Source organism: Thamnophis elegans, chromosome 2, assembly GCF_009769535.1.
Source record: "Thamnophis elegans isolate rThaEle1 chromosome 2, rThaEle1.pri, whole genome shotgun sequence".
Lineage (NCBI taxonomy): Eukaryota > Metazoa > Chordata > Lepidosauria > Squamata > Colubridae > Thamnophis > Thamnophis elegans.
In genome coordinates, this window is record NC_045542.1 from 87,601,636 (window position 1) to 87,626,356 (window position 24,721).

The 24,721-nt window shown below is 36.8% G+C and overlaps 1 protein-coding gene across 1 annotated transcript in view; it reads left to right on the forward strand.

The window, feature by feature from the left end:
• Window positions 1-24,721, forward strand: part of SPOCK1 (SPARC (osteonectin), cwcv and kazal like domains proteoglycan 1) — a 469,310-nt gene that overhangs the window by 207,672 nt on the left and 236,917 nt on the right. Inside the window, exon 4 of the mRNA XM_032208795.1 lies at window positions 20,624-20,738. Within this exon, the coding sequence (XP_032064686.1) occupies window positions 20,624-20,738 (115 nt within the window). The remainder of the gene's footprint in view (window positions 1-20,623; window positions 20,739-24,721) is intronic.

Sequence of the window (24,721 nt, forward strand, 5' to 3'; positions counted from 1 at the left end):
CTTTGGCATGTAGCTGAAAAGATAATTTGGATCTCTACAGACTTTCAGTCTCATCCTTTGAAATAAATGATCATGGTTTTCTGGAAAGGATTTATAAGTATTCAGAGATAGGAAGGGAGAGAAAGAGATATTGAGGTATATGAATGATTTATTTAGTCATTTAGATTTTGAAACTCTGCTCTGTTGTTATATACATGGAAGCAAGATTGGTCTTTGAAATTCCCCACATCAGTTTTTCATGTAGTGTTTTCTGTGAAGACCAGCATTACCATAATACAGAAACAAGTTTTTAATTGTTGATAGAGGAATAAAATGCCTCCACACATTTCCTTGGAAATGTCAATATTATCTCAGCTTTGAGCTCTGTGGGTGGTACTGCTGCACTGTATAATTTCTTTATCTGATTTTAGTAACTCAGAATTTAGATGGGGGCATGCAACGCATGGTGCCCTATGAGGAAAAATAAGCTACAAGTAGTTATTCCTTATTAATAATTATTATTATTCCTGTTTTGAAAGCTGAAAGAAACAGAAAAAAGATATGTTAACATTGAAAATGAAAAGTGGAATATTTACATAGCCTGGCAGGCCAAGTCCAAAGTGTCAAAATAATAACAATAACATACAATATTTTTCCTATTCTTCTAGATATCAAGCCAATACTTCTTCCCTAGACAGCTTCCCCTGTCCCCACTTTGTCTCCCAAACTATTTTCACTAAAATTAGATTATCTTTCAGTTAGTTACTCTGTGACCATTGGCATCCTTTAGCCTCCCAATCTGAAGTTGGAATCTCCTCTGAGTTCATGGATCTTTTGAAGACTTTCCTTGTTTTTCCATTACAATATCATGGCAATTGTGCTTCACTGCTCTTCAAACAGCTGCCTATGAATTTTGTCTCCCTGAGGTTCCTTTTTCTTCATTTCTGGGCAATTTCTGACAATCAATGTGTTTTCTCCTGTTTCTTCTTCTTCTTCATATTCTTCCATAACAACTTCTTTGATTTCTTTCTACTAATTGCTTTGTCTATTGGTTTCTTCAATGAAGTTCAGGATCTTAAAGTTGTTCCTGATATTCTCCTTGAAACTGACTGGTATATGCTCAAAATCATTGTGGAAACCAATTGGAGTTCTTCTTCTGCTTTCAGTTGACTTGGAACTTGCACATCAGTGTTTCATGATTTCTTTCATAGTCAGTGAATGAACATATCTTAGCTGTAATAACTTAATGATATGCATGGATGTTGTTGCATATTCAATATGCAAATACCAGCTGTGACCTGATTGGTTGGTCGTTTTGACAGTTGGTCTGAGTGCTAGTATAAATACCCTGGCAGTTGCAGGGAACGTTTGAATCGCTTGTCACCTGTGTTATAATAAAGATCTGTCTTGCACATGGCTCCTGCGTGTCAATTCCCTCACAACAACAACCCACACGTTTACAATACTGGCGACGAGGATGGGATTGATATGCGATTCCCGCAGAGCCTAACAACATCAGCCAACGTGAACGCAGGAAAAAAATTTTTTTTTCTTTCCTACATTGAGGGCCTGTCAGGGCCGCCGCTATGGCCAGCAAGCGACATCAACAGCAGCCTCCGGTTGTAGCCAACCTCAGTAAGCTCCAGGCGCGGCCTCCATCCGTCCGAGGGACGGGCTTCCTACGCTTAACCTCGACTGGAGCTGCCGCCGCTACTCAGGGACGAGCTATGGACCGTGATGGCTAAACTGCGCCAGCTGTGCCTGCCTGCCTGCCACCAGCTGTTCCTACGGCATGCCTGCCACCAGCTGTTCCTACGGCACTCCAACCGCCTCGTTCCAACCGCTGCGTTCAACAACAGCCTCGTTCTCCAAGCTGCCACCTAGCACCACCGGCTACGCTCTCTCAGCCTGTCTAAAGCCTCTCCAACACTAGCACACTCACAACATACACCAGACTGTCCTCTACACCATGAGCCTCCTTCCGCTGCAAAGGCCACCGCTTGCCTCCCTAAAACCAACGAGAGCCTTCCTACAACACAACGAGAGCCTCCCTGCTGCAAAGATTCCAAAGGACCTGTTTTTTTTTCCTGGTTCTAAAATTTAGCTACGAAGGACTCACCACCATCTTGAAACAGCAGAACTGGGGGGAAGGAGAGAGATTGAATATGCAAATACCAGCTGCGATGTGATTGGCTGGTCATTTGGTCTTTAGAACTGGGGGGAAGGAGTGTTGCATATTCAATATGCAAATACCAGCTGCGACCTGATTGGTTGGTCGTTTTGACAGTTGGTCTGAGTGCTAGTATAAATACCCTGGCAGTTGCAGGGAACGTTTGAATCGCTTGTCACCTGTGTTATAATAAAGATCTGTCTTGCACATGGCTCCTGCGTGTCAATTCCCTCACAACAACAACCCACACGTTTACAATAGATGTAAATGTTGTTTTAGTTATTTAAAGACTTAAAGATGAAGACATTGTAAGATCGTCAAAACCAATTGTAGTTATCCTGCTTCATTTCTTTTTTCTGGACCATAATCAAGCTATCTTTTTCTTCTTGTTATTCTCAACTTTGACATTCTACTCTCCAATCACAGATGATATATCTTCCTTGCAGGTTCAATCAATATCAGATTGATCTTGGTCATAAAAATTGCCAACCATCTCTTCTTCTGCATCATATCTTAAATAAACTTGGATTATAGAATAATCTAACAAACTCATATTACAGAGTTGTCCACAAAGTCTAATAGATATTACGCAGTTATTGATTGCATTGTATTGGGATACTGTCCTTACTGTATCTTTCCTGACTAAGAAGCAATAGTAGTTGTTTCATTACTTCTCATTCCTGAGTAGAAAACAGTATAATTCTCTGAATTTTCATCTCATGTTCAGTTCCAGTTTATATCAATTCACTGATGCCCAAGATGACAATGTCTATTTGATTGATTTTATCTTTCTCTGTGTTGAGTTTTTCCATGTTCTTGTTTGTTGTACTCTATATTTCAACTACAATTGTCTTTGCAGATTCACATTTTCTTTTTCTGCATGGCAGAATCAGCAAGTAGATGTCCCGAAGGCTTTAATCTAGCCATATCATAAACCCCTTTAGAACTTCAAAACATCCTAATTTCTTTTTCAGCAGCATGTTGAGTGCCATTTCACACAGGGGACTATTCATCCAGCACTATAGTGTCACTCATTTTACGTTTTCTAACTATGTAGTTTTCTTGGTAAAATACAGGAATGATTACCATTATCTTCTCCAGTGTAGTAGGAAATGATCACTATTTTCTATAGTGATTTCTGGCCCCAGCATCTTCATATATTATTGATATATGTTTATAGTATATGGTTTTTGATTTAATTATCTCCATTTCTAATGCTGATTTTTATATTTTTAAATGCCTGTTTTTCTTTATCTATTTTTTTAATTGAATATTGTATGCCTCCCAGGGTCACCTCTTGCAAGATTGAGATAAATTTGATTAATAAATAAAATAATCAAAATAAATAAGTATATTTTAGTGCATTTTATCTGGACAGCTGTGTGGCTTTTCTGGAAGTATATATTCTTGGTATACACACCTATAATTCTTTACTCATTCCTCCAGAAACACAAACACACACACACACACACACACACACACACACACACACCTCATTATGATATCCCATAGAAGGTTTTGCATGGATTTAACATGTTAAATGCTACCACAGACCAATTTTATTTCATTATTTACAAGTAAGTGAATTACTCCTGTTAATATGCATGTAGCTAAGAAAACTACACAACTTATCATCATATCTAATTACTTTTGTATAATTCAGTGCGTTCTTCTTGCATGTGACTGATTTTTTGAATATACATTATAGCCACAATAACCTCTATACTCGTTGGTGCACCAAGCATTCTGTATGTGTGACTCAGCATTTTGCAAGATCAATTTTAAAAGCTTGTAGCTATTACCTATGGTAGGATAATAGTTGTCAGGTAACAGTTTAATTATTCTTGCTGAAGTTTAGATTCTTATACCTCATAAATCTGTTGTTTAATTTTCAGTAAATGATAATGGACTCAGAGTTATTAATAAGGACTTTTTTAAGAGTCACTGGTTGCTTGTAGGACTGGAAATTAAATATTCAAATTGTTCATATATTTTCAAGAGATGTAACAATGTAAATAAAGACTGCCAAGTGGCATATAATAGCCGTCTGCAACAGCTGTGCAGTCCTGGAGACAGATGTGGCTGGTTTAATGAGCTGATGTCAACTACTGTTTGACATCTGCATGTTCAAAGACAAAGCAGATATTTTAAATCAAACTCAAAGCATTATACAGTGCTAGAAATTATCTAACCATAGCAGTTTATTCCTATTATAGTGGCTGCAGTGATACTGTGCTAAGTTATTTTTATCAGTATATTTAGATTCACACATAGTGTAAGCTGTAAAATATCTGAATTCATAAATACTGCATTATGACTTCATATGGTATAGGATCCCAAGAATAGTAAAGGATTCATGTGCAGCATTTGATATAAATTTTCTGTTTTGTTAAGATGATAAAAGATAAGAATCATAGGGAATACATTTTCTCAGAATAGTCTCTATGAAGAATAGCATTTAGACGCAACTTTAGCCAAAGTAGCTGCATTTAACTACTGGTGATTTCCAACAATATTTAGTTTTAAGCAAATTATGATATATGTTTCACATACAATAAAGAAACCAGAATATTTAAAGTCACAGAAGTATAGTCATCAGTAGTACACAGAAATGAATCATGCTAAGCTCTTTTCCTCACTGGATTTTTAAAGATTCTTTTGACTTAAAAAAAAGAATCATGAAAGCTGATAATGGAGTAGAAATGAGGTATGAATTTCTAGTATCACCTCTATTTGGCCCACGTAAAATCCATGTGTATTCTTAGAAAAAAAAGAAGAAAAGAAAGGTAGCTATATTTGTTTTGGAAAGGCAGTAAAAATGTGACTTTGATGCAATCCCTTCTGTTTTCTTTATGGTAAACAATTGGTTTTGTAATTGGCTATGTATGGCAAATGGGAAAATAGACATACACTTTGAGATGACACATATGAGTAGCATAAACATTGTTCTCATGAGAAGTAGAGTCAAAATCCAACAGTTTAAATCAGTTCTCATTTGTATTCTCTGTTCTTCCTAGAGTTAATAATTGAGTAAACAGTCTACCACTGTCCTTGATTCAAAGCTATTTAGTTTCAAACAGAGTTTGGCCTTGAGCTTATCAGAATATGTGGAATAGCTACCAGAGAGAGAGATGCATCTAAGAATAAATTAACTCTCACAGACAGCAACTAGGACTTAAAGGACCCTAATGCCAAGATGTCAAATTATAGATTATTACTAAAAAGAATAATCTTGGCATCCATTAGTTAAATGTTTTCATTTAGTATTTGGGGTTGGCTACATAAACCTTACCTCATTTTAGGCTATTATATTAAAAAGTCTACAAAGTTATTTTTGTCAGCTACTGTGATATTAATTGTGGTTATTATATAATGTAATAGTAAAATTAAAGTATCAACCTAATTAATGCTCTGTTACATAATATGTTTTTCCAAGATGCAATGAATGTGCCTTGGCTACCTGTAAAATTCCAATTTCTAGAAAAAAAATTCTTCACATAATAGAAGATTTAAAATTACCCCTTTTGATACATAGTTATACGTAGTCCTCTACTTACGACCACAATTGGGATCAGAATATTTGTTGCTTAGCAAGGCAGTTGCTAACTGAGTTGTGCCCAATTTTATGACCTTTTTTGCTGTGATTATTAAGCATATCACTGCAGTTTTTGAGTGAATCTGATTGACTTTGTTTCTTGGAAGCTGGCTGGGAAGGCTGCAAAAAGCTATCATGTGACCTTGGCATGCTGCAACTGCCCAAAACCCAAATTTTGATCATATGAATGTGGAAATACGTTGCAACCATAAGGACTAGTTGTAAGTCACTCTTTTTAGTGCTGTTGTAACTTCAAATGATTGCTGAATGAATGGTTGTAAATCAAGAATGACCTGTCTGATGTATCTAAATCTGTAGAAATTTACTCCCTGGAAGAAAGAAGTTCCGTTGAACAATTGAATTTATTTATTTTTAATTTATAAATTAGCCGTAGTCAAATGCCCAGTAGTTTAAAATAATAATTAATTAAAATTAAAATTAATCCAATAACTCAAATATAAAAACATAACTCATAAAAGCCACAGAGTCACTACATATTATGAGTTAATTTCTTACCAGCCTGGTTTTTCTTCTCTCACATTATTTATTTTAACTAGGAGCCTTTGTCAAGGAGCTGCCATTATTCAACTTGTTATCATTGCTATAATATAGACCTGAAGGGCAGTTATTTTACAGTATCTTGTGGTTCGATATCTACTAGTCCCATTGTATTTCAGCTTTGAATGTTGACTTTGAAAAGTGCCAGTGTGAATGATAATAAGTACATTTTCTTTAGTACAATTCTTCTATGTCACTGTCATACCCTGTACTTTATGTAAAGCCAAGTCTGTTACAAGCAGATATTGTTTGAAAAACTCTGAAAGAAATGTAAGGCAGTCAGTGTATTTATTAGTCTCCACATTAGCAAAGAAGGTGCATTAACAAACAAAGTGAAAGTAGTAAGAAATGTGGTGGAAAGTCAGCTTTTAGTTTAGAGTCTTGAATTTAAAGGAAACTAAGATGCGTTTACAATATGTACCATGGTTTCCCCCAAAAAATCCATATGTTAATCTCAGGATAATAAAGCAGAAGGCAAGATTTTGTGGCAGGAAAATCTCATGGGAGAAAGAACTCAGCACTAGTGGGATTTTCTAAAATACATGATACTGAAATTGTCAACACAAACAATTCTGTCAAGCAAAAGAAAAAGGAAAGAAATGAGTGAAAGTGCACAAATGGTACAAGGTATTAAGAAAATTGCTTATGGTCCATGAAAAATCCTGAAGTTTGAAAGGTGTACCAGATATCGAGAGGAGAGAAAATGTTCTCTTAATCTGCAAAATAGGGAGAAGTAGTATCTGGAGAACTACTACATGGAAAGATTGTAGATTAAATAATAAATCAGTCTATAAGCACCTTAAAAATAATGCAATGACTGTGGAAATCACTATGGATTTGATAAAAATAAGTTTTTTGCAACATGCATATTATCATGCACAAACAGAAGTGTAATTTCCAAACCATAGGAAGTAATAATTCCAGTACGCTTTGTATTAGTGAGATCCATCTCAGGTCAGATGTTAAGAAAGATGAAGCAGATACATACAGATGCATATAATCAAAATGAGATGGCTCAGATATTTGGAAAGTAATTCACTCAAGGTATTTAGGAAGAGGAAACTGGATGTGCCTAGCCTTGAGAAAAGATGAGTGAAGGAGTGTTTGATTGTTCTTTTCAAATATTCAAGTATCTCAGTGGGAACTTCACTGAATAGGGTCATTAGGCATATTAAAGTATAATGTCAGTTACCGATTGGAAGGACGTACTTTGAATTTTAGAAAAATCTTCCTAATGACAGTAATAGTTATCAATTACTAAGAAATATAGGAGATTTATTGGAAATATTGAAGTGGAAACTGGGCAGCCATTTGTGACCGGGATAGTTTAATCCAGATTCTTGCACCAAACACTGAACTTGATGGCCTAAAACTTCAATCCTTTCAAGGATTCAAAGATTGCCAATATTTTAAGAAACTTCTTTACTCCTAAATAGGTTTATGTCAACATTTTCTTCACTGAGTTTTCTCATAGGATCCATTCACATAAAAGCAAGTTGTTGAAAAGAATTGTCTTTTATGTAATGGGATACATTGATGTATGTGCTATTTTAGGAGCAGATTAATATAAGATATAATATAAACAGATTTATGTGTGTATTTTGACTTATGCAGTATTGTAGGATCATGATATATCAGACAAATGAAAATTTTACTATGAAGAAATTTAAAGCTACATTGACTGAAGGGTGGATCTGCATGGATCATGAATATATTATTGAATCATATATCATAAGAGAATAATAAATGGAGCTAAATGCTGTTAAATTCAACTTTTATAACTTTTTTTCCTCACTAGCCATAATTTTCATTTTCTATTATGTCTCTTCATCCATTACACATTTATTTGTATCTGTTACACACAGAGATAATATGATAAAACACAGGACAGACATGAGTATACAAAATTCAGGTCACTCTTGAAGAATGTAAAATTGGTCTAGAATGCAGTGGTGCGTGCAGTGATGGGTGCCCCTAGGTTTAGCCATGTAATATCTCAGTTGTGCAAACTGCATTAGTTTCTAGTTTCTTTCTGGGTGCACTTAAAGTGCTACTCATTACCTTTAAAGCCCTATATGGCAGAGGTCCAGGTTATCTGCAAAACAGCCTTTCTCTGATGACACCATGTCCCATCAGATTAAGATAAGGTGGGCAAACTCCTAGTTGCTTAGCTTAAAATTTTCCACTTTATTGGAACTAGGAAGATTCCCTTTTCATTATGCCTCCGCCTTGTGGAATATCCTTTACCCTGACTTTTGGCAGGCCTTTCCCTTCCTAACCTGCCAAAAATTACTGGGATAGGATAAGATGACTGCACGTTGGAAGCTTACCTTGTGCCATGTTTTTGTTTTAATGTTTCGGGTATAATTATAGTTGTTGTTTTGTTTACGGATACTGTTGTAATTCTTGATTAGGTGATACCCATAGTTTGATATAAGATGAATGGCTATATAATGTTTTAAATAAATATGTTGTAGATCAAGGAAACAATCTAATTTTGGTGTTTTGGACTACAATTGACAAACTGACTTAGGTGTTGAGGACTGGAAAGCAAAACTATTTAGTGAGCATATAGCATGTTTTTTTTTTCTATAGAGCCCATATAAGATTGAGCAAATTGTAAAATTTGAGGTAGAAATTGAAAGGGAATAATAGGAGCTCACAAAGTAAAGATCACACCCAATTCTCCTCCTAAAAAAAAACCTTGGAAAAACAAATAAAAGATTATACCATGTACATGATGTGACAATAACCCTTATATGATTTCCATGCCTGTTATAATTTTCATCCACCATAACAAAGAGAGTAGCGAATTGTCAGAAACAGTTATCTATTGTACTTGACATAAGGGACAATTATAGCTCCATACTGCATTTTACTACTATTTTATGGCTTATACATGAATCTGTGTTTCTGACAAGAATGCTAAGCAGATTTCACCTTTTGTTGGGAAAAAGGCCAATTGCTCACATGTCTCCTCAAGGGGAGCTTAATGTTTTAGCAACTATTCAAAGATGATGCTTAAAATGCAACAGACATTTGGGAAAAATGAATTCTCACTTAGCATCATTTTTCCTGATAAAGGAGGCTTATTAAGACCTGCATATTAAAGTTTTGGAAAAGTATTTCGAGACAGAAGGAGGAGAGAGACAGCTAGTATTTTACTGTGCAAGTATTTCTTTCTAAGAATATACAGACTTATGACCATTCAGCAACTATTCAAAATTATGGCAATGCTGAAAAGAGGTATGGCAAAGTTTTGGGCACTGCAGTGGCCCCACAATCATATAAACAAATTTTGGGTGCTTAGCAGTCCATACACCCTCACAAACAGCCACAGGACGGCTGCAGGGTCTATTTGTCTATTTGTCATCCAACTGGGGTTCCCACAGGCCTTTGGCCTGCTTCCTATTCCACTGGGTTTCCCAATCCCATTTATGTCTTCCAAAGATCACCTTTCCCAAAGACAAGCAGCCCTCCTATTCAGAAGCTGGTTTATGTTATTCTAGAAGCAGGGTTTATTTTGGGAATGGCCACAAGTTTTGGATCACAAGAATCATGACCATTTCCAGGATAGCACCACAAAGTTTCTATGTAGATAGGCTGCATGACACATCAGCTGCTTCTCCTTGATAAAGGTGGTTTTTGGAAAAGTTAAGTGGAACAAGGCATGACAGGGAAAGTGGCAGGTAGTCACTTAACTACCATAGTAGCGACAGTTGGGATAGTGGTTGTTAAGCAAGATGATTGTGTGGGTACAACTTATGATCATAATTAGGGACTAAATTATTTCATAAATAGGATAGAATAGAGTCAGAAGGGACCTTGATGGTCGTCTAGTCCAACTAAAAACAGAGCCTTGCATACTTCCCTCCATAGAGCCGAGGTGGCGCAGTGGGTAGAGTGCAGTACTGCAGGCCACTTCAGCTGACTGCTAGTTCGGCAGTTCGGCGGTTCAAATCTCACCGGCTCAGGGTTGACTCAGCCTTCCATCCTTCCGAGGTGGGTAAAATGAGGACCCAGATTGTTGTTGGGGGCAATATGCTGACTCTGTAAACCGCTTAGAGAGGGCTGAAAGCCCTATGAAGCGGTATATAAATCTAATTGCTATTGCTATTGCTATGTAGATGCAGTTCCACACATTGAGTGCAGTTGGTCAGGCAGTTATGAATCTATCTGGTGGTGATGCTGTCTAACCCACACTTTTTTTACTTTACCTAGTAGTAGGTTATGGTCTACTTTATCAAATGCCTTACTGAAGTCCAAGTGAATTATATCAACAGCATTCCACTAATTTTGTCAAAGAACGCAATAAGTTTAGTGTTGTGGTCCAGCAGGTGTCGTTGGAGTTGCCTCCAGAATCCGACAGCGAGGGGCCCTCTGAGTTAGCTCTGGAGGATGTGGAAGACCCTGGACAGGGTTCTGACTCTGAGCAGGGCGCAGAGAGGCTGGTTGGCCCCCGGAGGCACCTGAGCCTTGGACCAGTGGGGAGGAGACAAGGGAGAGTGAGCCAGAGGCCACTAGTGAGTTGTTCCTGGATGCACGCCATCGAAGAGCTACTAGGCGTCAGGAACAATTACGCAATTACAGGAGGTGATTGCGCTCAGCTGGTGGTCATTAGGCTCCTCTCCAGATTATAAAAAACTACTTGTGCACAGGCCCTCTTTGCAGAAGTCAACACAGAATTGAATGTCAGAGAACTTTGTATGAGCTTGGCAGGCTGGATTGCTGCCAAGCCTTATCTGTGTTTATTGCTGCCCAAGCTTGTCTGTTCTGGGTTGCTGCCAAGGACCTGTTTGTCTGTTAATTAAATGCTGTAATTTATCTCTGGCTCAGAGTGTGCTTTGGTATGGAACGAGGAGGGTCAGAACAGATTAGTATGGCATGATCTGTTTTTGACAAACCCATGTTGGCTTTGGTTATTACTTTGTTTACTTCTAGGTGTTCATTAATTTGTTGCTTGATTATCTTTTCCAGAATCTTCACTGGTATTGAAGTCAGGCTGATAGGTCTGTGCTTTTCTGGATCTATTTTTTCTTTTTTTTTTTGAAGATGGGAACTACACCAGCTTTTCCAGTCCTCTAACAATTCCCCGGTGCTCCAGGATCTCTGAAAGAGATAGTTCAGTGGTTCTGAGATCTCGTCTGCCAGTTCCTTCAGAACCCTAGGGGTGTAATGTATCCAATCCTGGTCTAGGGTAGACAGGTGCTCACTTACCATTTTTTTCCCTATTTTAACTTGTGTTCCTAATCTATTTTTTGTGGTGCTGTTTTTGATAGATTGGACTGTTTTTTTCTCTGTGTAAAGACAGATGCAAAAAATGAGTTAAATGGTTCTCCTTTTTCCCTATTGCTTGTCACCTTCTTGACACTTTCTCCCAGCAATGGACCAATTGTTTCCTTAACTATTTTCTTGTTTGGAAGAAGCTTTTTTTGTTATTTTTTACTTTTGTGGCAAGCCTTTCTTCATTGTAACCCTTAGCTTTCCTCACTTCATCTTTACAGGCTTGGGCTATTTGCTGATATTCTGGCTTAGTTGTGTGCCCTTCTTTCCACTTTTTATACTTATCCTTTTTGTCTTTCAATTTGACAGAGAGTTCCTTATGCAGCCATGCTGGTTTCTTTTGGGAACTGTTGTTTTTCTTCTTCATTGGTATAATGCTAGACTGGGCTTCTCACTTTTCAAAATTTCTCAAGCTTCTTGAGTTCTTTTCCCCTTGAGAATTCTCATCCATGGAATCCTTCCCAAGCTCTCTTTAAGTTTATTGAAATTAGCTGTCTTAAAGTCCAAGACTCTAGTTTGACTTTGTTCTACTACTTACGTTTGCATAATGTCGAATTCCAATATTGCATGATCAAGGACTACCTGCAATATCTGGTAGCCGGAGGTTGCTAGAATTAAATATACTGTGTGGTACTACAGTCACATGTTTGTAAATAACTGAAATGCATCTGTGCAATTTCTAGTCTCTAAAAACCAATTGGCCTTCTGTAAGAGAACATTAATTCTGCAGGGAGTTCAATTTTATTAGACTCTTATACTACATAAAAATATGTTTGGTTTTGAATATTCATGGTACATACTAAGCCCAGTATCGAAAATAAAGTGTGTTGGCATAATGCCGTATTATCTTTAACAGTCCTTTTAAGTGGCAGCTTTACTGAATGTTTTCAAATAAATAAATAAAACAGTGGCTGTGAAGCCAAAGCAAGTAAATAAATTACCTTGAAAGTACATTATAAAGTTCTACTGACACCCATTCCAGAAAGCCTTTGGGAGTATTTATTTATTATCACCTCACATGAATGAAGAATAAATTTTGCTATGTTATTCATTTAACACATGACCCATGGCTACAGTACAAACTAATGTTCCAATATTCCAATGGATTTCTACCATTTGAATTTGAGAGTTTTTCTCTCAGTTCATACACTATATTGCCAAAAGTATTCGCTCACCCATCCACATAATCAGACTCAGTTGTGAGTGAATATTTTTGGCAATATAGTGTATTGTACACTATATAGTGTATACAATACAGTGTATAAGTACAGTGTCTTATTTCACGGTTCTGATCCATAAGTATGAAATATAATAAAAAAAATTCTAAAACCACTATGATTAGTTCTTTCTCACAGAGTTCATTTCTGTGAAGTTATAATTTTTTGTGATGTCTAAGGAGGAATGGACCCAGGAATTTCTGTTACCCATAGCAAAGTGGTCTGTTGTCTCTTCATAGGAAAAGAATTCATAAGACAGTTTTGTAATGCAGCTGGTGTATATTGTGTATGCGGACACACTACACATACATACATTTTTCCATGTGCTGCTGCTGAGGATAATATGTACTTGTTGGTCTTTATTTCCCAGTTATTTCAAGAGCTCCGGGAAGAACTGCAGAGGATTTATGGGTTTAATAAAAGGCTTAGGAAGTTATGAATATTAAAAGGTCAGCTAGAAAACAATGAAGAAGAAACACTCTCGTAATGGGTGAATTTCACGTTTCAATGTTAAAGTCAGAAAATTTGAATCAATTGACTTTAGAGAGAAATTTGACACATGCAAGATAGCTGACCTTTTTTTGTCTTTGAGCCAATAGTAACACTCAGTAGGTTTGGGTAGACAGAAAGACTATTTGGGGTGAGTTGTTGATCTTGCTTCCATCCTTGACATATTTGTGATTTTTTTTTTCTGGTGGCTGCCATCTGTTACAACATTTTAGATATTTATCTGCTTGTATTCAGTGAGATTTCCTTGACATGAAAAGCTGTATATTTGAGCTGAAGGGTGAGACAAGTTGACTCTTTGAAAGGCATGGGTGCAAATGATGTGGCTCTATTTCCTACCCACCTCCGTATGACTTTCTGGTAGGAGTTATACAGCAGAAATTTTGACATCCCAGCAAAATGGAATTGCTTTGGAAGCCTTGCACCACCATGTGCAGCTGGTTCTTTGTACACTGTAACTTTGCTGGTAAAAATACCTGCCTTTTGTTTGACTCAGAAAAGAAAATCAAAGTACTTGCCAAGCTGAGAGAAACTAATGGTTTTATTGTGAACTTTTCTGAATACGTCTCTACAGCTGCTGAATGGAAGCGGAGTTATGAAGAGTCTATTTGTTGTGACAGGTGGGAATTGGTTAAAAGATAGATGCAATGATGAGTATATAGCTAACACCACAGAGGTTCTCCTTGTATAAGATATATACAAAACCAGCTATGAAGTGTTTCTTATATCCCCATGATTTGCTTAAGTGGTCAGGCAAAGAAGCCCAAATAGTTCAGAAAACTGAAACAATTCTCCCACGAGGGAATACCACAAAATGTTTGGCGTTCTTACTTTGGGGTGGGGGAGATGAGGAAGAATGTTAATATAATTATGGTAACTTATATAGGTGTGTAGAAAGATCCAGAAAAAATAGATTCATTACAAGTAGTTGGAATAACAAAACATGCAGCTCTACATGCTTAAATTGTGCCATGTGCTACTTCAAGATGTTGGCAATGGGTCCTAATTTTAAAATATATGAATATTTATGAAAATAAGGCTAGCAATGATGAGCACTGGGCATGATGGATATAACTATGGTCGCATTTCTCACAAATCAGTTGCTAGGGACAGGGTAGAATGTTGTTGTGCTTCACGGCTGTATGTGGGCCTGATCTAGAACATTTATTTCATGCTCCTAAAGTCTTCAGTACCTTATATGTACAGGGTTAGGCCCTTAGGATACTGAAATGAGAAAACTAAACAGAAAGAAGCCTGTCATAAATTAAGGTCTGATACTGGAATAGAAAACACAGTGTAGCTAATGACTTTTGTCTAAGGCTCTGCCATATTGAGGAAGTAATTAAGTGCTCTGACTTCTTGCTTATTTGAGACTGAGATGAAAATTGACATGAAAATTAGTATGGATTGGCCTACTTGCAACAGGCTATGTTTAATTAAGTGGAGGGTAGGCTGCCTCATGTCCTGGACTCACTCCCCCAATGCACAATTAGAATATTCTGGGACTGAAACTCACAATATTTGTCAGCCAGCTTGCCTTGTGCTTTCCTTTATTTTGCAAATAAGTGCTTGTCTACGGATATTTAAAAAAAAAAAACCCTGTTCTGTCTGCATCTGACTAATCATGTAATCTAATGGTAACATTACAATTTCATTACAGAGGGTGATGGTTCCCTCTAAGGCAATATACATATCAATTGGGTGGGGGGAGCTTCTAGGGATGGGGAGAAGATGAATTAATGAGATCCTTGTCAATGTTAAAAGGAGTTCTTTTGTGTGAGATAGCAAAATTTGTTCTTTTTTGTAGGAGTGAAAGATAGTAAAGAAATTGTAGCAAGCCATGTATCATAACCAGGATAAGTTGCCATGCCATCTCATAATGGCACTTATCCGCATTGCTGAGCAAGGCCTGCATGAATAATTGCTTCAGCTCTTGTTTTCCCACTTGTATTCTGCATATAGATTTTCAAATGTTCATGTCAGAACTTTCACACTCACTGTTTTCACTTATAAGAACTAGGATAGCAAAATTCAGGATTTGTTTCTCTTTCATCTTATTCCCATAGGTCTTCTTTCCCAACAGATGATGAACATCTGCTCCTAGAAACTGATTAATGGAGAGTGATTTATCATTAGCATATTCCAGAAAATATATCTTAGGTTCCGTCATAGATGGGAAAGAGGGTATATAAGTTATTGCTTTATATATCTGTATCCTAGCATAGTCCTTCAAGGTGCAAACTACCAATTGGTATCAAACCTATGAAAAGTAGAACATTACTCTTTGCTTCTGTCAAAGCATATCCCAGCTAAGGAGATATAATTTAAGTTTATGTTCTTTGCTATGCAAATCAGTTTTATGCTTACTTATGCAATAGAACATGTACAAACCAACATGCAAAAGAAACTATTTACCAATAATATATTTTGATACTAACCTCACATGGTAGCTGGGCTGAAGAATGAGACTCTTTGACTCTTTGGGTGTGAATGTTATGGCTCTATTTCCTACCTACCTCCTTATGGCTTCCTGGTAGGGGTTATACAGTAGAAATGTTGACATCCCAGCAAAATGGATTTGCTTTGGAGGCCTTGCATCACCATATGGAGCTAGTTCTTTGCACAGTGTAGCTTTGCTGGGGGAAATGCCAATTTGATGTAGTGCTTTTAAATCAGAAAAGAGAATCAAATAGAACATGTACCAACCAGCATGCATATATACTACTTCACAGTGCTTTTACAGCCCGCTCTAAGTGGTTTATAGCATATTACCCCCAACAATCTGGCTCCTCATTTTACTGACCTTGGAAGGATGGAAGGCTGAGTCAACCTTGAGCCTGGTGAGATTTGAACTGCCAAATTGCAGTCAGCCGGCAGTCAGCAGAAGTAGCCTGCAGTACTGCACTCTCACCACTGTGCCATTGTGGCTCATATAGAAACTATTTACCAATAATATACTAAACACTGGAGAGTCCAGGTACTAGAGATAAATGAAGGGCTTATACATTTATCAAAGTTATATGGATACATGTTGATTGAAACAGAGTGCTGAAGAAGATATGTAGTCCTAGAAGCCACTAATTATGCAACCAGGCATTGAAGGATTCTTAACTTCATTATTACTACATATGCCAATAATGGTAGATTTAAGACTTTGGTGATTTTACAATTATTTATATTCCGTTGTCAGTTATATAAATCTAATCAAAACATTTTACAATCAATTTCAACAATCATAAATAAGAACGGCAATGGCAACATTGTCCCATAAATCCCACAGGAAGTTGGACTAATGGTCCTGTGGAGTTATATTGTGAAAGCCAGAGTTTCTCAGGGCAGGCTTTTATGTCAACAACTCCCCAGCTTCAGGGCTCAGAACTGCAAGAAAAATCCCATTAAGTCATGGGAAGTGCAGAGGAAGAATAATGTCAGAATTAAACTGCATAGGGTATAAGAAGTGGCTGCATTTTCATGCTGACCAACAACTGCCTGAAGTGGTTTCATCCTAGCATGGAGTCTGAGATCCTTAACTCACTGACAGAAGAGACTATTTGTAGCTTAAGAGTTGAACTCCGTATGAGTATGAGTTGAACCCTCATACTCTTCGAGCTTGGTTGTTTTCTTGCAGACATTTCATTACCAAACTAGATAACATCATCAGTGCACTAATGATGTTATCTAGTTTGATAATGAGATGTCTGCAAGAAAACAACCAAGCTCGGAGAGCACTAAGGACTCCACCATCCTTAACTCAAATATGATCATAGAATCTGTTTAAACCAGTATCTATGAATTGCAGCCAAATTCTTATCAGTAGACATAACAGGCATAGAGTCCAGCTGAAAAGGCTTCTGGGATTTTCTTCACTGGGCTCCCTTCCTCTTGTTTTGTTTTTATAAGTCTCTTCATTCAGAATATAGTTTTACAAGCATAGAAGAGCTAACAATATTTGAATGGCTTTCATGTGCATTTTTATTATTACTTCCTACACTAATATACAGATCAGAATACAGTAAAGCATCAATTTTAACAACTCCCCAAGTTTTGTGATATATAATAGTGAAAAATGTGTATATTAAAAACTTGCATATAATTTGAAAAGGGGAATTGAATGCAATCCAGCTTAATTAATGCAAATGTTTTACAGTATAAAACTGCCAGACTTGGCAATGTGTACAACTTAATAGTGATTCCCAATTGTAGACTAATGGATTAAATGAATCTGTAGTTCAATTATGTTAACTCAAATTTCCCCAATCTGTTATCTTCCATATGTGTTGGGACTACAACTCCCAGAATTCCAAACCAAGAAAACTAACACATCTGGAATATAGCAGGTTGAGCTAGCTGATTTTCAAGAAATTATATCTGACCATTTCAGTGGTATTATACTGCACACGAGAACAGCTTACCCTCTAAACGCTGCTTCTGCTGCTGTTAAGGGGTATGGAATTAGTATAGAAATTATTTATGATTGAATACATAAATTAAAGTTCCCTTGTTTATTCTTGTTTATTAGACCTCTGAGTTAACTTCCAATATTAGTAAATAGAAATTTAGTCTAAATGATAATTTGAACATTTGTGTATTGCAAATTTTAGGACCTTCGTTACTATGTTGATCCAGCAGCTATTAAGCTACTTGTAATTCCTGATTATTTTGATGTATGTAATGGTGCAGTTTAATGTACCCAATCTGGATTAGTTGTTTGCATTACAATTTGGATGGCCACCAAGTTATCCTTTTTATTAGTTCATTCTACTAGAATCCATTTAACTCAGCATGAGGAAAATGGTGCTACCCGCTGGCTGATATCGATACATGCCCCACCAATGGCTGAAAATTGAATATGTAGCTGAAAGGAACCCTCTGTATCTCCAATCCATATAATCCCTGATGTCAGTTGATCAGTGCAATATTTGGATTAGAAGAACAAAAGTTCCTTTCGAGTGCGTAGAGACATTCATCTCTGCATCCAAAGTATAACTTCTTAAAGTAGTTGCATCTTTTCCTGGGCTAATATACTGACTCTATAAACCGCTTAGAGAGGACTGTAAAGCACTGTGAAGTGGTGTATAAATCCATTGCTTTTGCCATTCTTTGCCATTATCCCATTTAAAAGATAAATACGTATTTCAAGAAGGTGCTAAGCAGTGGTAGGTTGCAGGTGGTACACCCCGGTACGAGCGTACCAGAGCCAGCCCAAACCACTGGATACTGTTCCAGTACGGTGCTCTGGAGGGCCCACCTGCCAGCCCAAGCTCCTTACCTGCGTTTTAAAGCTTCTGCATTGCCATGCACGTGCATCGTGCATACAGCACCTGCGCAATGCTCCGTGGAGCAGCTAGAGCATCGCAGAGCATTGTGGAAGCGCTAAGACGCATGCGCGTGCTGCGCACATCCATGAGGACGCTGCCAATTTGAAACGCACCACTGGTGCTAAGGTATCCTTTGATTTCATCCCCTTTCCAGTTGATATGCTTCTGTTGTTGTTTGTGTTTGACCTATATACCCTAAATGTGTAGCATGAGCTAAATAAACCATTTTATATTAAACCTGCTGTTACAATATTAGCAAAACATCAGTAGGTTTCTGGTGACAATATTTTAACTACCATGTATTAGAATAAATCCAAATTGATGGCTATTTTTCTTTCTCTAGAATTAAAACAGTAGGCCCCAAAACAGTAAATGCAATATTATTAATTACACAAACCCAATAACAATGTACTGCTATGTATACCATAAAAATAGTATTGTAACACAAAAGTAATTAATTGTATTTTATCAAAAAATGCAGTACAATTCATGATCACACACACATACACACACACACACACACACACACGCACGCACACATATAGCTGATAAAAGAGGAGAGCCTGTGGCTAGTGGCTAATACAACTGCCTAATATGTAATACAGACCAGGTTCGAATCCCAGTAAGGGTATGGCTAGCTGATGAGAGCTAAATAGCTTGAAATAGATCTATACTAGTCTCCCTTTATTTATTTATCAGCACAAATGCAAAACAAACAAACACACACACATACACACACTATATATATATATATATATATATATATATATATATATATATATATATATATATATATATATATATATATATAATATGTGTGTGTGTGTGTGTGTGTTTTATTTGTGCTGATATATATATATATATAGTGTGTGTGTGTGTGTGTGTGTGTGTGTGTGTGTGTGTGTTTGCAATAAGGATAGTATGTCCACTCCTTACTAGGATTTGTGTATGGTTCTAGCACTAAATGAAAGTGGAATATTATGTTTTGGTTCACTTAAGAGTTTTGTTGGATCAGTAGAGGGAAAAGCATATATTTTAATTGCTAAACTTCACACAGGGCCCAGGAATTGTTGTATATTCTATTTAATACCTTGTTATGTAATTGTTATTTCAACAGATATATTTAAAAAATCATGCAGGCTTATACTGTATGCATGATAGGTTTGAGATATTCCATGTAGCATTCTTCTTTATTAAAATTAGTTAAAAGCAATTCTAGGATGCAGAAGCCTAGAAAATTGAATAGTGGAACTGATAAAATGCTCCCTGCAATTTTGGCTCAGATTGATGATAAAATTACAGAATTTTTCTTTAGGCCAACGCTATCTTCTTATTTTTTAAAATGTAATGTATATCATTGTCGGTCTATCCTCCAGAAATAATACATCTTTGTCCATGTCAGTTGCAATCTAGATAACCATTGAATCATAGTTCTTTCATATGTGTTAGCAATAGTTACATGTGGTTGTTCCACAAGAGTAATATATGGAGGATAGTAGCTAGGATGTTGCAGTTACTAAAGTCCACAACTGAGAACAAGTTTGGTGTAGTGACTAAAGGCTAAAAATCAAGAGACTTAGATTGTAGCCTTCTAGCCATGAACATGAAACCAGCTGGATGACCTTGGACTAGTCACTTTCTGTCAGCCATAGGAAGAAAGCAGTAGTAAATTTCTTTCAAACCTTTTTGCCACACACAAAAAAAGCTCACAGAGATTTGTCTGTGAGATTGCTAGGAGTAAAATCTGTCTTAAAAGTACAATGTAAAGCATATGGCTAGCTTAAAGTCCAAATTAATTAGTTTAAAAGTTTATTGGATGAACTGACAATAGTTGGATATCACTCATCACACAGAATTGTAAAGTCAAATGGGTTAAATATTTTTAGAGCATTTCAAAAATAGCTGAGAAGTGGTTTTGATTTTTAATTCAGCATTTTGACTAATGAACAAAAGGAGTAATCTTCTAAACAACTTCTTTGTGTCTTGTTTTTAATAGCCCTTGACCCATCTAAAGATCCATGCCTGAAGGTAAAGTGCAGCCCTCACAAAGTGTGTGTCACTCATGACTACGAGACAGCCACTTGTGTAAGCCGCAAACAGTTGGTACACAGGTAAGAAGCTGTGATTTATGGTTTCAATTAAGTATCTTTGTTCAGAAGAGTATCCCAGATTTCACATTTCTAGGTGATAATATTGTACGGGGAAGAGAGAGAAGAAAGGAATGTTCCCCAGTCACTATAAACCAATTTACCTTGTGAAAAGTGCTATAGTGCTAAGCACTGCTGAAGTTTTCTACATTGGGCTTGTAGCTAATTGCCTCCCCAGTATTGTGTTATTCTGAAACACAGAGAAGCAGTATGGCAGTGATCATTGTTGGAGCGTGAAAATATTTTCCTAGGAGTGAAGCTACAGTTGGGTATTGAGTAGCGCTGTGCCTTGAGAACTTTTCTGCCCTCAACAAATGATTTCCAATGAAATGTGCTATTTGCAGGAAGCAGAGGAGTCGATGAAATGTCATCGCTTCTGGCTCAGTTCTGTTTTAAAGCACATTTTCTCAATGAAAGAGGCTTCTAGGCATAATGCGGGAGATTTGCCAGAGGTTTCAAGAACTGAACTTCCATTGTATTCCCTATGCTGATGCAAAACAACTGAAGATTTCTTGGAGACCAAAAGGCAAATTCACCCAAGAGATTTTCTGTGTATTTATTCACGTTGTACACACAGGCATATTAAAGGGTTTGGCTAAGCTCCCAGGTAAAATATCTGTCTCTCTCTAAAGTAGAGATCAGAGCTTACATATGACACCTGGGTAGGTGTTTATTAGAAACTTCAACAAAAAAAGGCAAAATGTTTGTAGCAACATCACAACACAAATCCAGCCTTTTGTACTTGTATTCTGATGTACTTGTACGTGTCCTGGAGACAAATTATTTGTTTGTCTAATCACAACTGGCTAAATAAAGTATTCTATTCTGTTCTATGTCAGAGGCAAGCACATAATTCTTGGGATTTGTGGACATGTCATCATTTCCCTCTCTTTGTGGAATCTATGATGGGACAGCCAGCAACACTGACAGTTGCATTTATCTAGAGAAGTGTCATATTATATTTTTCCCCATTCTACTTGTTACTTTGCTATGGCAAACAAAATTGGTGAGCATGCCAAATATTTCCCTCACTCCTAATCTTCAGGCTACCTGATCTTCACTCTATCTTAAAAAAAACATCAAGAGGGTACAATGTTGAGTTCATTTTTAGTCCTTGTCTGCTTTTAAAAACTAAGAGTTTGTGTATTACAAAGCCATATCTATATACCCTTTCTGCATCAGCTTTTAAAGATATGTTTTCATTTAGTGTTTCCATGCATTCAGTTTTCTTATTAGAAAATCTATTTGCATTTTCTTTTAAGATTCATTACCATAAAGCCTATAAAATTGAGCAACACATCACTCACCTACTTTCTATCTCCTATATATTTCCATGTCTCCCTCTTTTTAGAACATTGTGAAAACATTAAGAGTTGGGTTGAATGCAATCACTCATTTGGGGATAATTTTTAATAAGTTCAGTATCTGATTTTTGCAAATTTATACCTGACAAAATCAAAGGCAGTTTGATTCTTGATCAATTATTTCCCCCCTCTTTAAATAGTATATGTAGCATGCCACTAATACTTCAAATATGACATGAACCTATATTCTTTTCTTGATGCTGCAACATTTGAGAATGGTAATTAATGTGTTTGATGATAAAAGTGGGGAGGGGAGAGTGGAGAATGATGAAAAGCTAAAAGTGTTTGATTATGTGAAAGCCCAATTCATTTGTCAAGGACATAGCTAAAGACTTTTGGCATGAATCTCTGTTTGATTAAGGTCAATTTTATTTAATATTCATTATCTAAAAGCAGACAACCAGAGGCTTACAGAAGCCCACTAATATATATCTCTAGCAACATCCTTCTATTGCCATTTTTTCAACTCCTAACAATAGTTTTCCAGTGATATAATGCTGTGAACCCAAACATTCTATGGAAGCATAATTATTTTTAGCAATTATAATCCCATAAATTTTGTAATCATTGTTTGAAGGCATTCAACTCAAATGCTTTCTTTAACAATTCAAATTCTCATTCTATACAATTTCATTAATTCTGGTTTTTAATACATGTCAAAGAGGCAGGAGATTTTCATCACACCATGCATAATGCTATACTTAATTTAATGTATTATACAGGTATTAATGAATATATTTAATTATCATTCATGATCATGTGAATAGAAGTTAACATCAGGAAGGGAATTAGCTACAAATAAAAATGTGAGAATCTTAGAACACCATGACTATTAAAGGTTAAAAAGTTGTTCAGCAATAAAATTTGGACACTGTTATAAAATTTTGGGAAAAAATAATTGAATTCCATTGAAGTGGCTTCTCTAAACCCTAATAGTCTAGATCAGTGATGGCGAACCTATGACACGCGTGTCAGTGCTGACACGCGTAGCCATTTGGGGTGACACACACAGGATTTCATGCGATTCATCCTCGGCTCCTGCACGGCCGCTGAGGATGAAAGAATCTGTGCTGGAGGAATGGGGGGGCGGGACGTGTGATCTCCCCCGCCCACACTCACTTACTGTATCACCGCCGCCCCTTTCTGAGCACAGGGGCTGCTGGTAAGGCGTGCGCGCCGTGCGCACACACGTCATCAGCGCGGCGAGGGAGGACCCGCAGGAGAGGAGCGCAGGAACAGTGTGCGCCTCTCTCCAGTCAGGCCGGCACAGAGAGTCTACTCCTGGGACTGTCGGTTACAACCGCACCACAGCAGGGAACAGTGGAGTGCCAACGGGAACTGTGAGCGCCATTAGCAGCAACTATAAATTGCGCAAAATTATGTTTTTGTCGAAGTGACACACAACGCGAGTTATGCTCGATTTTTTGCCGATTTTTGACACACCACGCCAAAAAGGTTGCCCATCACTGGTCTAGATAATGGTTTTTATGCATTACCTTACCAATCCCAGACTATTTCTGAATTTTTACATTTTATGTGCATTTAAGGTATAACATCACGGTCACAGAAAATACTTCTATTTAATCTCCTACTATCTACCCTCTTAAATTTAAAACACGCAACAAGATATATATCAGCCATTTGGTTTAGCACTTAATGCAACTAATATAATAGTCAATGGAAGTTTATACTTGGAGTTAATATTAGAATCTAAATACAATATTATACAATGTGTTGTGTTACTCATTATCAGTAAAACAAATGCAGCCTAATATATTCTATATCAGGTGTACCCAACTCTCGATCCATAGACATGCCAGCAACGAGTCCACACAAACAGGCAAAGCCCTATCCATGGGTTGCAGGCAGTATACAAAACCATGCACCTTCTGATCCGCAGAAAAACCTAACTCAGCAGAACCGGTCTCTGCTGCCCCAAAGATTGGGGGCCACTGTTCTATATGATCAAGAGAACTTTGTTTTGGAGTGAAGAGGAAAAAAATGCATTGCCGGTTCTATAAAATTAAATAAAGGCAACAAAGTCAAAAGTTTTAGAAAGCACAAAAGTGTTAGAGTAAAATATATTTGTTTTACAAGACACCCAGGTGATTTATTACAATCACTGGAGTTTCAGATTTTATGAGAAAGAAATAGTCACCTGATAACATACACTACTAGTAAGAATCTATATACATTTGTAGGAGGAGGAATGTTCTGTTAAATGAAACATGATGAACTTATGTTCAGACAGATGGTTATGGAATCTGATCTGGATTCCCAGGATGGAGGGAGTGCATTCCAGAGGAACAAGAGACAACTCAGTTCAGATAGTTTGTGTAAGAGAAAAGGGTGAATACAATGGAAAGTAGATAATAATGTTGGATTATGGAGTGTTCTTTTAGCATATTTTTACTTATTGGTCTGGAAAAGTTTTTTATTTCAAAATTATTCAGTAGCTTGTTTTTTAATCATATCTAGAGTATGACCAAAAAATAAATTTATGTATTTTATTTATTGTTTTGTTTATTTTATTATACTTTATAAATCTTTCATTTATTTTTTAGCAACTTAAATGACTTCCCA